Raw genomic sequence first — 14,250 nt, forward strand, 5'->3', positions numbered from 1 at the left:
AGAAGCTAGAAGAAGAAAAGGACGATGCATTAGCTGCATACGATGTCCCAGAGTTAGCACACGATGTCCCATTAGCTTTGAACTATTTTAGATGTTGGGAATGGATATTTGAGATTCAGATAAAATCTCAACTGTCTAGTAGAACACTGGTCCAGTAACGTCTTTAGCTTAGTAGGCTTGTGGTTCCACGGTTACGAGGCGGTGTCGTTGGTTTCAGTATTCGCAGACGATCCCATTTTTGGTCGGGTCAAGAGATTTTAGGGTGGGTAAGGGAGAATCTAGATTAAGAAAAACGCAGTAAGGTAAGCCCATTCGTTACTTTCACGCCATTGGGCTTTCGTTCTCCCTTCCATGGGCTGGAATAATAAACTACTGATGCTTTAAATGTTGTGGATATCTTTTTAGCCTTTCTAGTGCATATAGTTTTTTCACAGAACTACAATTAGTCAATAGAAAATTGGTTGATGATGTAAGTTATTTTCATATCTTAATTGAAACCTTTCTGTATATAATCGAACTCATTGAGAAAAATAGGAATATATCGATGGTTATTTAGTGAGTATTGATGCATAGCTCGAGCTCATTCGATCGTTGATAATTAAGCTCGATAGTTTTAAACAATATATATATATATATACGTGCTCAAAACACTTTTTCTGACCAATCTTCAATCTCTTTTTTTTATCTCTAGGTTATGAATCTGTAAGTATCATGTATAAGGCCAAAAAAAAAATTAATGAGTTCGTAGCAAGAAGGATAGGTTTCCATGAATCTCACTGACACTTCGTTGTGTCTTTAATGAAACCTATGAATGTGAGGAGACACAAAAGTCAGCGGAAATATCGAAGTGAAGTAAACAAAGAGCATATGTTTGCTCTCTCTCTTTCTCTTGAGTTTTGTTTTCTGACCAACAAGTATGGAGCAATGCTCTAGTTTTTAATGTTTGTTTGTTGTCAAAGGTTTTCTTTTTTACTCTTGGGAAGGTAAATGAGGTTGCAACTGTTTTAATTGGACTTCGATTCATAAATTCGAAAGACAAACGAGCAAGTACATTTTCTCTGCGCCATCCTCTATATAAATGTGCCAATATGCTCCTTTTATATGTGGTGTATCTAGTTATGTGTACGTATATCGACACCCATAACCGTTTACATGAGATTATATATACTATATAACAAGCTTTCATTTCAAGGGATGAATATGATAATAGTAAACTCGTACAAGGTTAAATACATTCTCATTATGAAGGATCATTTGAGCCTATGTAAATAGATACTATGTTTACTTAAAGAGATTTTAAAAACCAAAAACGAAAGTATAATTGAATAGGTTTTGTCTATTAGATTATTAGTTTTGTCTATTAACTTAACTAGAATAACTTTGTCATAAAATTAAGGTTGTTGTACTGAATAATTGTTAAAATTGGTCCATATTATATACGCAATACAAGCATACATATATAAACTGAATATATGCAGGTAATTTCTCAACGGCTAAACGCAACAAATGACAGTAACGTGATCAGTTTGAGGTGTATATGCATGTAAAGATGGATATGTGCCCCTTGTATAAAAAGAGATGAATATGTGTGAGCGATGCAACAATGAAGTACACTCATTATTCATATTTGATCTATAATATATAATGCAAATATATACATTGTGTGTATACAAAGACAAAATCCACAGTAATGATAACACTATTTAAATAGAGTTTTCATGGCGTCATGGTTTTTATTCCCGAAAAATGCCCGGCCAGAACTTGCATACAACCAAACTACAAATCAAGACCTTATTATTATATATACGAAATGATAACATAAATATATAAATATATGGTGGTACACAACACAATTCAACCTAACCGTTATGATTATTCCACAACCTTTTCTCGGTCAACAACAATATATAAAACATCCTAACAAACTCTTACTTCGTATCCATTTTTATATATAAACACTTTCCATAATTGCACCATTACTCACACTTTATAACATAATTTAGCTACTATTAATGGAAATGTAACCTGATTTAAATCAGTTCACCTCCTCCTCCTTCACTGCCGAAATCTGACGGTGGTGGCGGCGAAATCCATGACGTCTTCATCGCCTGAGAAGCTTGATCTTGCGGCGGAGGAGGATTATTGAGAAGCCGGATCTGCCGTTTCAAGAACTTGACGTAGCGTATTGCTTCGTCGAGCATTGAAGCTGTATCCATCTTGGTGCCACCCGGCACGAGTCTCTGGAGGATTCTGATCCTCTCGCTGATTCTCTCACGACGGTGTCTCGCTGCCACGCTCTGAGGGTCGTCGGAGATTCTAACGTTACGGCGTTTGGGTTTCTTGACGGTTGCTGGATCGATGTCGACGGGCTGCATGGCTGCGATTTTGTACATCATTTCTTTCATAGCACTTAGTTCCTCTACAGGCTCTTCTTCGTCTTCATCCTCTTCTTGATCTCCGGAGAAAAGAGTAGTGGTGGTTGCGAGGGAAGAAGAGAGAGGAGGGAAATGAGAATGAGAAGAAGATGAAGTGAAAGGATTGAAGATGTGGAGGTGGGTGTGTTGGTCCATGGCCATACCGATTGGATCGTTATGATGATGATCATCACTCTTGTTGTTGATGATGTTGTTCCAAGTGTAATTTTGGAAGAGAGATGGGTTCATATTATTATTCATACTTTTGTGTCTGTTTGATTTGTGAAAATGTTAATGCCTTTGAGGCAGATATAATATATATTTATACATGTATGTCTGTGAATGTGCATATAGTTTTAAAGGAAAAAGAAAAAGAAAGGTGATCATCATATGATGAGGGGTTAGGTTGGTGATGCAATAAAGATATTTTTTGGTGCGGATAAAAATATATGTAATTTAAGAATTGTATATATTTATATTTTTCCAATAAGTGGACGTCACTGGCCGATACAATAAATAAATTGTTATAATCGTATTAATTTGTAAATAAGTATAGTTTGCACTATTGCAGACAATAAACTTTTAAAAGAGCAACGCCAACGAGACTATCTTTCTACAGGCTGCATCTAATGTTGTAAATCTTACAAACCCTGTCATTCCTTTATAGATTTTACATTATTTTGTTAAAATCAGAATTAACAGAGTTGGCTAGGGTTTCAAACTTTCACATTAATACTTAAGGCAGATTGAGAAAGTAGCTTTCACCAAAGTAATAACTAATAAAGATGTGAATTACTTTATATGAACATGAGTTCCTCTTTGATTTTTAAAAGATGTCACCACTTGTGTGCTCTTATTCTGACTTCTCAATTTTCAAGCTCTTTATCTCATTCTCTCTTCGCAAACCCCATTCACCTCAAATTAGGAAATATTGATAAATTTTCTCTCATTCACTTGTCTCTTCACTAAATAGCACATTTTGTTGATCGTATACTCAAATTCCAATCAACGGTTGTGATTATCTCTCTCCCTCTCGATAGATTACAATACTGAATGTAAATTGTGTGTGAGACTTGAAATGCTAATTTAAAGCAAATATCAACTTGCATTTTCTCCATGAGTTGTATATGTTTGCGACGTGGTTAAAGGGATACAAATATCACATCAAATCACTCGCATGGGGACATCTTCATCAAGATTTGGGTGTTATCCATGATTGTTGTTAACAAGAAAGACGTGTATCATCGTCGTGACTAGTTATATAAGATGGTGAATATATCATTTTCCATGAAGAAAATTCTGCACCTTATTTCAAAGTTATACATCTACGTAACTCGTTCATGTATAAAAGTGTGTGTAATAAACACAAATTCTTAAAATACACGAAAGTTCTATGAAACTTCAAAAGAGGGAGGGACGCTATATATCGTTTCTTGATTAGTGTTCCAATAAACTAAATGTTATCTTATAATATATCAGCGATCCTGATGTGACAAGTTTCTTATGTATATCACCTCAAAAGCAATATAATGTATATACATATATATATACATCTACATGTATCTAAATATATGAGAAGGATATGTATTTTTTGCACATATATATGATATGATTTGGTCTGCATTATAATCATACAAATTGCGCATGCAGGCTGCAATCATGCATGATAGGGTTTCCCTCTTTAGTATTTATCCATTTTTCCCTGTATCTTATTTTTATTAAAGCCACCCAACCGCCAACTATATATACATGTACATTTGCATACAAGTTTTGATCATTTGTTTAGGTACGTAGTATATCAAAATAGTTATAATATATAAATGTATACAGGTCTGTATATATATATACATATATATATATATATATATTTGCATTTAAATTGTGTAGTTATATTTAATTGCCATGTTCGTGTTACTATGGTTTATCAAAGAAAATTGTAAATAATCGAGTTATATAGTGAAGCTTATTGGCTATAAAATCTCGATATATATTTGAACATTATGGAAAACGTCAAGATCTCCTAAATAAACAAAAATTGAATGCAAATAAATATTTTCCACTCGGTTATCGCTTAATTAACTCTTTGATATGGTCGAACATGTTGATATCTCAAAGGGCTCTCCTTTTTCGTCCGTATATAAAGTGTAACTGTAAACCCTAACAAGATGGATAATGTAAATGTATGTAGTACATATACACGTGAGTGGGTGAAATAAATGTGTAACATTTTCCGAGGAAGATTGAATCATAAAATCTGACACGATCTCCATTATTTTCATTCAAATTACCGCTTATACAAAAGATTGAATATCCATATATATATATATATATATATATATATATATATATATATTCATCAAATGTGTTAGTATCAATAGCGATGTTGTCCAAAAAAAATAAAAAAAAAATAGATCAAGAGCGATATATAACACAATCATGTGTTACGTTTCCCAAAGACACACCCTCATTTCCTCAGAGTCCGGTCTCTTACAGCGACTTCTCTTTTTCCCTCTTTCTACTTGCACCATGGAGAGGAACAAACAAATCAAAACTCAGTGTTGTATGTATCTAAATACGAACACTTTGTAATCTTGTGAGTCCATTATCTCAGTATCGAATTTCACCGGTTGTATTTGGTGATGATTAATAAATATCAAGCCGACTTAATCACCGAGTCACTGACTCGCCAGTCCGAAAATAAAAATTCAGTTTCGTGATCAAGATAGAAAAATAGAGATAGAATATATAAACCTAAATAATTCGATTTAAGAACCAAAATCATGACTATGTTAATACTTAACATACCATAAAATTCCATTGGTTTTATAACTCGAGGGCAGTAAGTCGAACTATTGAACTCCGACTCAAGAATTCATAAATTGCGTATCAAAATGACTTTTACTGAACCCATTCAGTTTGTGCTAAATAATTAGTCATACGAAATTTATAAAAACTTTTTCCTACGTCCAACAGTTTATTTAGACTTAAATTGTTGCTCTTTTATACCACTAAGTTTTTAAATTATAGCTAAAAGAATTACCATGATTTTTTCTTATGTTTATATTTTCATGCATAAGGTTTAGTTATTCAAGATGGATTCTTACACAACTTCGAATCCAACAAGATAAATAAATTTCTGGAATCTCCTTCAAATCCAGTTATATATGATACAAGGACTTAACTACATTGATAAATATTTTGAAAATGTGATTTATACACACAACCTGTAACAAATTTTTGTTTATATGAAAAATATGATTCTAGAAACGATTTGTCATAACTTTTGATGAATTTTGTATTATTTTCTGTCAATTTTTGCAAGAGGGTCTATAAGTCTAAAAAAGTGATTACAAGGCATGGGCAGATGCTGTGGAGAAAGTGAACAAGTCTCTTGTTTGGCCCGAAAATGGTGTGATATGGAAAGCTCTTTAATGAGTTTTTCACTTCTAATTTTTATTTGAGACTCTTGTTATTTCTCTTTCTTTTGAAAATAAATAGACATATATAGTTAAGTGATTTTGTTTTTTACTTGGATGAATTATAGTTAGTATCCAACTATCCATGCACACATATGCATGAATTTTAGCCGTATACACGAGACAAGGCTGTTTTAAAACATGCGCCTACAAATTGATTTTTTTTTGTGCTTTGAAAGAATTTGATTTCTGTTTTATTTTATATTATTTTAGAAAAATCCGCACTGGGGATCAATTAAAAAAAAACCAACATGGTTTACGTCCCAACAATAAAAATCCGAAGGTCCCAAACCATGTTTATATCTACATGTCGCATAACCTTTTGGGTTTAGCCCTAATTCACGTGCCTAGCCAGGACTTATCTGTGGATTGGTAACTGTCTCCTAAGAGCTTCTCTATTGGTAGAAACTCATATGCTATGTCAACAATTTTTTGAAATAATAATTTAAAAAATTGAGAGAACAACAAAATTTTCTTAAGTTATGTGATTTTCTACTTGTTGGTTCAGACTTTCAAAATATTAAATTTAATCAAATAATTAAGGTTTATTAAAAAATTAATATTTAATATCTTAGATATTCATTTGGAGAACTTTGCTCTTATGTTAAATTCAAATAATGGTAAGTGTCGTTTTTTGTTTCTAATCCATAGTGTATATATTTGGGTAATTATCGGCAGCTTACATGTTTAGAAGGCCGATACAAGCCGGAGCCCAAAAGATTGTCATTCAATTCAAAATATGGGCCGCTCAAAACTCTGATTTTTTAATTAACCAAACTGATATATTGTTTCTATGCCAAATGTAATGTTTTGAAATCATTTTCTGTATGATATAAAATATATGAAACATAATACTGTTTTCATATTGTTTTTCTTTAATTATGCTAAATAATTTATAAAATTTTATATGCATATATAATTGTTGTTAATCCATGCAAAAAATAAACATTACATTGAAGTTTTTTTTTTAAATGCAAAAAATCTTAAACAAACTTTTACATAAAGAAAACTAAAAACTAACTAGCATACAATTAATATAGAAAAACATGTAACCGCAGAAAACCATATAATACTGAGACTGGTGAGTAGTGCTTGCTAATGCGAATCCAGGTGATAATCCCTAACCAAATCAACATTTATCCTAAATTTAAATTTTTTGACTGCTGTTTATTACTCTATTATTCTTTTATAAACTTCCTAAAACTTTTTCTCAAAAAAAAAAAACTTCCTAAAACTAGTTCTACATTTCGAAATCAGAGAAAAAGTAGAAAACCCATGAAGAAAACAACAATTACCAACCCTAAAGTCAGATCAACATAGCTTAACCTATACCTAAACATTAAACCGATTAAACCGAAGTCCAAACCGGACAATATCATCTCCTATCTTTCCTAATTAACAAAAAGTCACCCAGAAAATTCCAAACACTCTCTCTCTCTCTCATCTCCGTCTCTGCGCGCATGATCGCAATAGTGTTCCACTATCCGCCGCCCGTGACTCTAATGGTCCGTGACTGTTAATCCATTTTCATTTTCAATTAATTAGTTTCCATAAACACACACACACACACCTACACATATACATATATATACACACACATCGTTATCCAATGCCTTCGTCGAAACCACTCCACCATCCTCTCTTCTCCTCCGCCAAATCTCACCGGAGAAAACTCCCAATCCGCTGCTTCTGCCTCCTAATCGCCGCCATGTCCTCCATCCTCATCCTCCTCATCTCTCTCTTCCTCTTCGCCTCTCCATCTTCCTCCGCCGCTCAGATCCGTCTCGCCTGCAAGGCCACTCGCTACCCAGACCAATGCCTCACTTCCCTATCCGAACCGGGCCGGGTCCCTCCGGATCCGAGCCCATCACAGATCATCCACTCAGCGATCGCGGCCTCTTCCCAGGCCCTCGAGACGGCCCAATCGAAAGTGAAGTCTATCCTAGACTCCTCCGCAGGGAATCTCGACCGCACCAACGCGGCGAACACGTGCCTCCAGCTGCTCTCTTACTCCGAGCAACGCACGCGATCGACGGATCAGGCCCTGACACGTGGCGAAATTAAAAACGCTCGCGCTTGGCTCAGCGCTGCGCTCGTGTACCAGTACGACACGTGGTCGGCGCTCAAGTACGTCAACGACACTAAACAAGTCGGCGAAACGATGTCGTTTCTCGACGGGCTTATCCACGTCACCAGCAACGCGCTGAGCATGATGGTGTCGTACGATAACTTCGGAGACAACGTGGCGTCGTGGACTCCTCCGAGGACGGAGCGGGACGGGTTTTGGGAGAAGACTGGGCCGGGCCTGGGCTCGGAGCCTAATTTGGGCTTCCCTTCCGGTTTAAAAGAAGACGTTACGGTTTGTAAAACCGGGAAATGCGGTTACAAGACGGTTCAGGAGGCCGTTAACGCGGCGCCGGAAGATAACGGAGCGGTTAAGTTCGTTATAAAGATCAGCGAGGGAGTGTACGAGGAGACCGTTAGAGTTCCGTTTGAGAAAAGAAACGTTGTTTTTATTGGAGACGGTATGGGCAAAACAGTCATTACGGGATCGTTGAACGCCGGTATGCCTGGGATCACCACGTACAACACTGCCACTGTCGGTGAGTAAACTTAGTTTTAATGTTAAAGCAATTTTTTTTTCTTATTCCGACCCAAGCCAGGAATCTCTCTGGACCGAACCAACTTGTTTTTAAAACCGGACCGAACTAGGTTCAACTATGAATCGGTTATAGAGCTGGATTGGGTTTAATAAGTGGTACATGTAGTCGTTCGATTGAATATCAAAATTATTAAATTCGATAAAACCATTAAAAATATCAAAAATCCGCAAATCAACCATATAAAAAAAACTAATTTATATTTTTATGTTTTATATAATTTATATTTATTTATATTTTAATTATTTATCATATTTACTAACACAATTTTTAAATTTATATATTAAAAATATATTAAACCAGGTTTGATCCGGTTAAACTATGACCAGATAATTATCCAGTTTAGTTTATGGTCTGGTTTTAAAAACATTGGTGAAATTAGTTTTGTGGTAAAGCAACTTGTTACATGTTTGGTTTTATTGAGTTACATGTTTGGTTTTGATAGGAGTGGTAGGAGATGGGTTCATGGCACGTGATCTAACGTTCCAGAACACGGCCGGACCAGACGCTCACCAAGCTGTAGCCTTTAGATCCGACAGTGATTTTTCTCTGCTCGAGAACTGTGAGTTTCTTGGGAACCAAGACACACTCTACGCACATGGACTTCGTCAGTTCTACAAAAAATGTCGTATCCAAGGAAACGTTGACTTCATCTTCGGAAACTCAGCTTCTGTCTTCCAAGAATGCGAGATCCTAATCGCGCCGCGTCAGCTTAAACCCGAGAAGGGCGAGAAAAACGCCGTCACTGCTCAAGGAAGAGTGGACCCGTCACAGTCAACGGGGTTCGTGTTCTTGAACTGTTTGATAAACGGAACAGAGGAGTACATGAAGCTGTATAAAGCTAAGCCTAAGGTGCATAAGAACTACTTGGGGAGGCCTTGGAAAGAGTTCTCGAGGACTGTGTTTATAGGCTGTGATTTAGAGGCTTTGATTATTCCTGATGGGTGGTTACCGTGGACCGGAGAGTTCGCGCTCAAGACTCTGTATTATGGTGAATCTAAGAACACTGGTTCAGGATCTGATAGGTCAAAAAGGGTTTCATGGAGCAGTGAGATTCCGGACGAGCATGTTAATGTGTACTCGGTGGCTAACTTTATTCAAGCCGATGAGTGGGCGTTGTCTGGTTGAATCATGTTAAGACTAAAAATTGTCATAAGGAGAAAACCTTCTCATTGTACTTTAGTTAGAGATTATTTGTAAAATAAAATAAAAATCCAAACTTTTGCATTTGTATTAGTTAATATCAATTGAAAATTTCAGATCTTTAGGACTAATAATTGATGGTAAACCAAAAAAAAAATGTTTTGAACTTTGGGAGGAAACAGCTTTTTTTGCTTGTCATTGAATGTAGCTATCAAAGTTTTAGCGTGTGTTGCGGTAAAATCATAAATGGGTATGGAGGAGAATCTCTAGTTGCAAGCACGGTAGCGTCTGATGCTTTTATGCTTGACGTTAAAGCAAACTTTGTTTCTCTAAAGTTTTCAACGAAGTAGACATCATCATCATCATTTTAATGTTTTGAGAGCTGGCCTTAAAAGTAAGAAGAGTGTAGGTAGCAAAAACAGGTAAAGGGCAGGTAAAACCGTTTAGTTTTCAAAGTTAATTTAGACTTTAGCCTTTTAGGGGATCTTTCTAAGTGGTTCACCTAAAGACTTGTAAGTGGGGTAGGTGTCCATGCATTAGGCACATAATTCTATTGTTTTGGTTGATCATAGGGCCACACATTAAGAGATTAGTGGTCACAAACTCTAACCTACTCTTGTAGATAGAAGCTTTTACTGTTGGGCAAAGAAAAAGCTTCACTAGACCGGTGGATGCAATGCTACATTTTAAATGTTCAGAACTAATATAAAAGCTAACTTTAGTGTTTACCTCTGTGAAAACATACTATGGCAAATAATGGATGACAGACAAAAATACATTACTCTGTGAAAACATACCATGGGTCCAGCGGCACTCGTTGTGGACCTTATGGTCGTTGGGCTGTTGCTGGATTCGATTGCCTAAGCTCCTTCTCTCTGTCAATAAATCTGCCCAAAGTACATGACTACTAAGTTCACCAGTAATCATTTAGCAACCTTATTATCTTGTGTAAATGATTTACAGTAAATCATTAATGTACAGAAGCAACAATGAAGAAGAAACACGTTTTACTCAATGTAGGCCATTGGAGCTGCATCACCAACTCGTTTGCGTGTACACAGCATTCTTGTGTATCCACCATCTCTATCTCTATAACAAAATGGTATTTATCCCAATGACTACACAAAGCGCTTAGGCTATAACAGTTACAACGATGACTAAAGAACTGGAGAATTCACTTTTATCTGTATTGCTATGCCAATTCTATGAAAATATTGTAAAGAACCAGCTGCTCGCCTGGCTGCATCGAGTGAGCCTTAATTAAGTTTTTCTCACCTCAAGGCTCAACTCAAACGAAGCAAATCCTTAATATTGAGAGTGAGAAGAACTTAGTATGTTTCAAAATCCACATCTTATGAACAGTATATAGCACACAATTACATTTTTAGTTCAATTTGTTTATATAAGGTGATGACTGCGTTACTACCAATCATTCATAAGTGACAATATTTATTTTTTCTTTTCTTTAGTTGCTCATTTTGTTAACCAATATAAATGATAAACTCATAGGAGTGAGTATAAACTAAATAAATCTTATTTGGCACAGGTCTATAACAACATAGAAAATAAGTTTAAAATTTTCATTTTTGAAACCAAACAAAAGTTCTGCCAAAGAAGTTGTAATTAGTCTATCACTAACTTCACACTTGAAAATAATTAACCTCTCCAATGGCCATACATTAGATCTATACCCTTTTTAACTGGCCGGTAAATTGCATCAAAATAAAATAAAAAAACTATTGATCCAGAGACTCTAGTCAAACTGTCTGAACTGAATGATCATAGGAAGTGATGAGTAGGATACGCATGTTCATAACCATTGTAGTCATAGTAAAGCCTTTCCCCTTTCGAGATATCCCTTGTAGCCACTATAAGAACTCGAACCTCTCCATTTATGCTATACCTCACGCATTTACAGTTCTGCATCTTCTTACCATACCTGCAACCATCAGTAAAAGGTTGTATAAACTTTTATCAAAAAAAAAAAAAGAAGAAAAAACCTAAAAAGATATTGCTTACCTATTGTGATTGTTGATGCCACTGACGAAGCGAGATATGTTTCCATACTTGTCAGGGCAAATAACAAGAGACTTCGATGGATCTTCACACAAAAGGAGGGTCATGATGCTGTCACAATCGTCTTTTGCTCGGTTCTTTAAGTAATCAACATCTCCTGCGTATTCAGCTATCAATGTGAGGTCCTTAATTGGACCATCTGCTTCAACTGTGAAACTGTAAAAAAAAAAAAAATGTTTATAAATCTTTAAGGGAAGATTTGATCGAATGAATCTGTTGGTACCCTTGAAACTGATCTTCTACGACAACAAGAGGAGGGTACCCTCCTACTCGATGCATAGCTCGACATTGTTCCAGTGTCTCAATATCTTCCTTGGAAAGCACCTGCACCCCACCAATCTCGAACATGGACTGATTAGCGGACCGAGGAGCCATCCCGGGGATGTAAGTCAACTCGTTGCTGTATTTCATTTTCAAGGTTGTTAAAGCAGATGCAAGTGTTCTCAGTTGTGCATCTCTCTGATTAGGATCTTTTGATGGAACAAAGGGTAATAGTCTTCTCCTTCTCTTCGTCAGAGTCAAAGGGCGAGATTTTCTCTTGTGCTTTATTGTCTCTTCTTCAAAAAAAAAACAATAAATAAAGCCATTAAAAACGAATATTTGATCAACTTCAAAACACATTAATATTCGGTTTAATCAATGAAGTAGCTAGTTCTTATCAATGCTTTATTAACCCTAAACCTTGCGATCTTTTATATTCATTATACTGACATACTGTTAATCATACTGATATTTATCAATGTTCTAAAAATCGATAGGCTGTGGTTAGACTGTCTGGTACACATTTACTGTTTAGAAAGGGAGCCTAAACCAATTTTTTAAGGCCTAGATCACTTTTTCGTTTGATCAGAAACATCGTTTCGTTTAGACTCGATTTGCCGTGCCTAAAACCAATTGTTTTAAGACTACACAACGATGATGATCAAAACTAATTATTGTTTAGATGGACGCCTAAACCGATTTTTTGAACGCCTAGAACATTTTTAAAAAAATCGGCCTGGAATAATCGTTTCGTCTAGACCCGATTTGCCGATTTTTGGGCCTAAACCGATTTTTAGAACAGTACGCAACAAAAGATGATCAAAACCGTACCTTGACTCAACTCTGGTTTCTCTGTTACATCGAATTTCTCAATCCGGAAGAAATGCATAATCTTCCGCTGAGATAAACCTAAACACATCATCACCCCCCACAAACAGTTGAATACAAGAACACACGAAAGATCGTAACTTTTATTTTTTTTTTGCTTAAAATAAAGTTCGTAACTTTGACAAAAAAGAAAAAAGAAAAAGAACACATACATCTTACAGGTAACGGGTCGGAACAATCGACACAAAGCCATTGTCCGATAGGGACACGGACCACGATCGGTCTAAGGCATCGCATATGAAACCCTCTATCACATATGTCGCAGAGGAGAAGCTCGTCGCCTCTCTCTCCCGACCCGCATTTCTCGCAGGCCACGTCACCGTAGCGGTCGACGACGTCACCGGAGGTGACGGTGACGTTACCACCGTCTTGTGCTTGATCAACGACGGGCGCGGTTACCGCCATTATCTCGGCGATTGATCTCATCTTCCTCGGTGGAGATTCGGAGGAGGGCCATCTCCGTGGAGCCTCGGTTCTTCGCGTCGAGGTGGGAGATGAAGCAGCAGAGGGGGAGGAGGAGGAGGAGGTGGCGTTCCACGTGGCCATGATGGGTCTCAAGAACGAAGAGACGCCGGAGAATGGGATTTGATTGGTCCGCGTCACCTGGAGTGTAATTTTTGGGTTCTTCTCCCCCTTTGTTGTATTTGTTACTGTCCAAAAAAGTTCAGAGATGGTAAGAAATCAGAATTTACAATTATTAAATGTTTTTGACTATTAAAAGTAGAGAGTATACTACTGACATGGTAAAAGACAAAAATTGAAAGATTTTATTGGCTACTGCGTAGATAATATACTTTCATTTATGGAAGGATATAAAATGTAATTCATTGTTGTTGAAAAAAATGTAATCCATATACAAAGTTTAAGAAACAAATTTGGAATGATATTTTTAGAGCATTACTCTTTTATTTGAATGTTTTATCTCTTAAATAAGCTTATATAGATATTGTACAAAAAAATTAAATATATTTAGGGGGTTTTAGTGAGAATTCGATTTATAATGATTGTTAGAATTTTTTAGAATTTTGTACTGTCGGTTTATAGATTCTCAAATTTTTACTAAATTCTAACGTTATTGGTTTGATGATTTTATAATTTTATACATTTTTTTGTTATTCAAAAAGTTTGGATGTTAATGATTTTATAAATATATTGACATTAATATTATCGGAAGTTGTATTCTTGTTAAACAAGATTTTTGAGAATGCTACATATATCCTAAGATTTTTAAAATCATTGTACTGATTTATTTGCATAAATTTCACAATATACAGAATTCTCTTCAACAAATTCTTTATAAATCTAATTTCCACTAACACCCTTTTAGTGATT

The 14,250-nt window shown here is 35.8% G+C and overlaps 3 protein-coding genes across 5 annotated transcripts; 1 reads left to right on the plus strand and 2 right to left on the minus strand.

The window, feature by feature from the left end:
- Positions 1-932: 932 nt before the first annotated feature.
- LOC103850360 (transcription factor HEC3) lies at positions 933-5,064 on the minus strand. Its single transcript, XM_033285068.1, has one exon. It carries the CDS (start codon positions 2,673-2,675, stop codon positions 2,031-2,033), a length of 645 nt encoding a protein of 214 aa, XP_033140959.1. The 5' UTR covers positions 2,676-5,064; the 3' UTR covers positions 933-2,030.
- Positions 5,065-7,318: 2,254 nt separating this feature from the next.
- On the plus strand, positions 7,319-9,891 carry LOC103850359 (probable pectinesterase/pectinesterase inhibitor 51). Of its 2 annotated transcripts, XR_004455369.1 has the most exons (3): positions 7,319-8,493; positions 8,996-9,739; positions 9,783-9,891. XR_004455369.1 is itself a non-coding variant. In XM_009127101.3 (2 exons), exons 1-2 carry the CDS (start codon positions 7,500-7,502, stop codon positions 9,676-9,678), a joined length of 1,677 nt encoding a protein of 558 aa, XP_009125349.1. In that variant the 5' UTR covers positions 7,319-7,499; the 3' UTR covers positions 9,679-9,824. The 2 variants fall into 2 exon arrangements, 1 of the variants encoding a protein (XP_009125349.1); XM_009127101.3 differs by having other exon boundaries at positions 8,996-9,824.
- Positions 9,892-11,244: 1,353 nt separating this feature from the next.
- Positions 11,245-14,249, minus strand: LOC103850358 (histone-lysine N-methyltransferase ATXR5). 2 transcript variants are annotated; one of them, XM_009127100.3, is made up of 5 exons: positions 13,071-14,249; positions 12,862-12,939; positions 11,993-12,323; positions 11,713-11,925; positions 11,245-11,632 (listed from the first exon to the last, which is right to left on the minus strand). In XM_009127100.3, the coding sequence occupies exons 1-5, from the start codon at positions 13,462-13,464 to the stop codon at positions 11,473-11,475; spliced, it is 1,176 nt and encodes a 391-aa protein (XP_009125348.1). In that variant the 5' UTR covers positions 13,465-14,249; the 3' UTR covers positions 11,245-11,472. The 2 variants fall into 2 exon arrangements, with proteins under 2 accessions (XP_009125348.1, XP_009125347.1); XM_009127099.3 differs by having other exon boundaries at positions 11,993-12,326; positions 13,071-14,247.
- Between the last annotated feature and the right edge of the window lies 1 nt (position 14,250).

The sequence above is a fragment of the Brassica rapa genome, chromosome A02 (genome assembly GCF_000309985.2).
Source record: "Brassica rapa cultivar Chiifu-401-42 chromosome A02, CAAS_Brap_v3.01, whole genome shotgun sequence".
In the NCBI taxonomy this organism is placed as follows: Eukaryota; Viridiplantae; Streptophyta; class Magnoliopsida; order Brassicales; family Brassicaceae; genus Brassica; species Brassica rapa.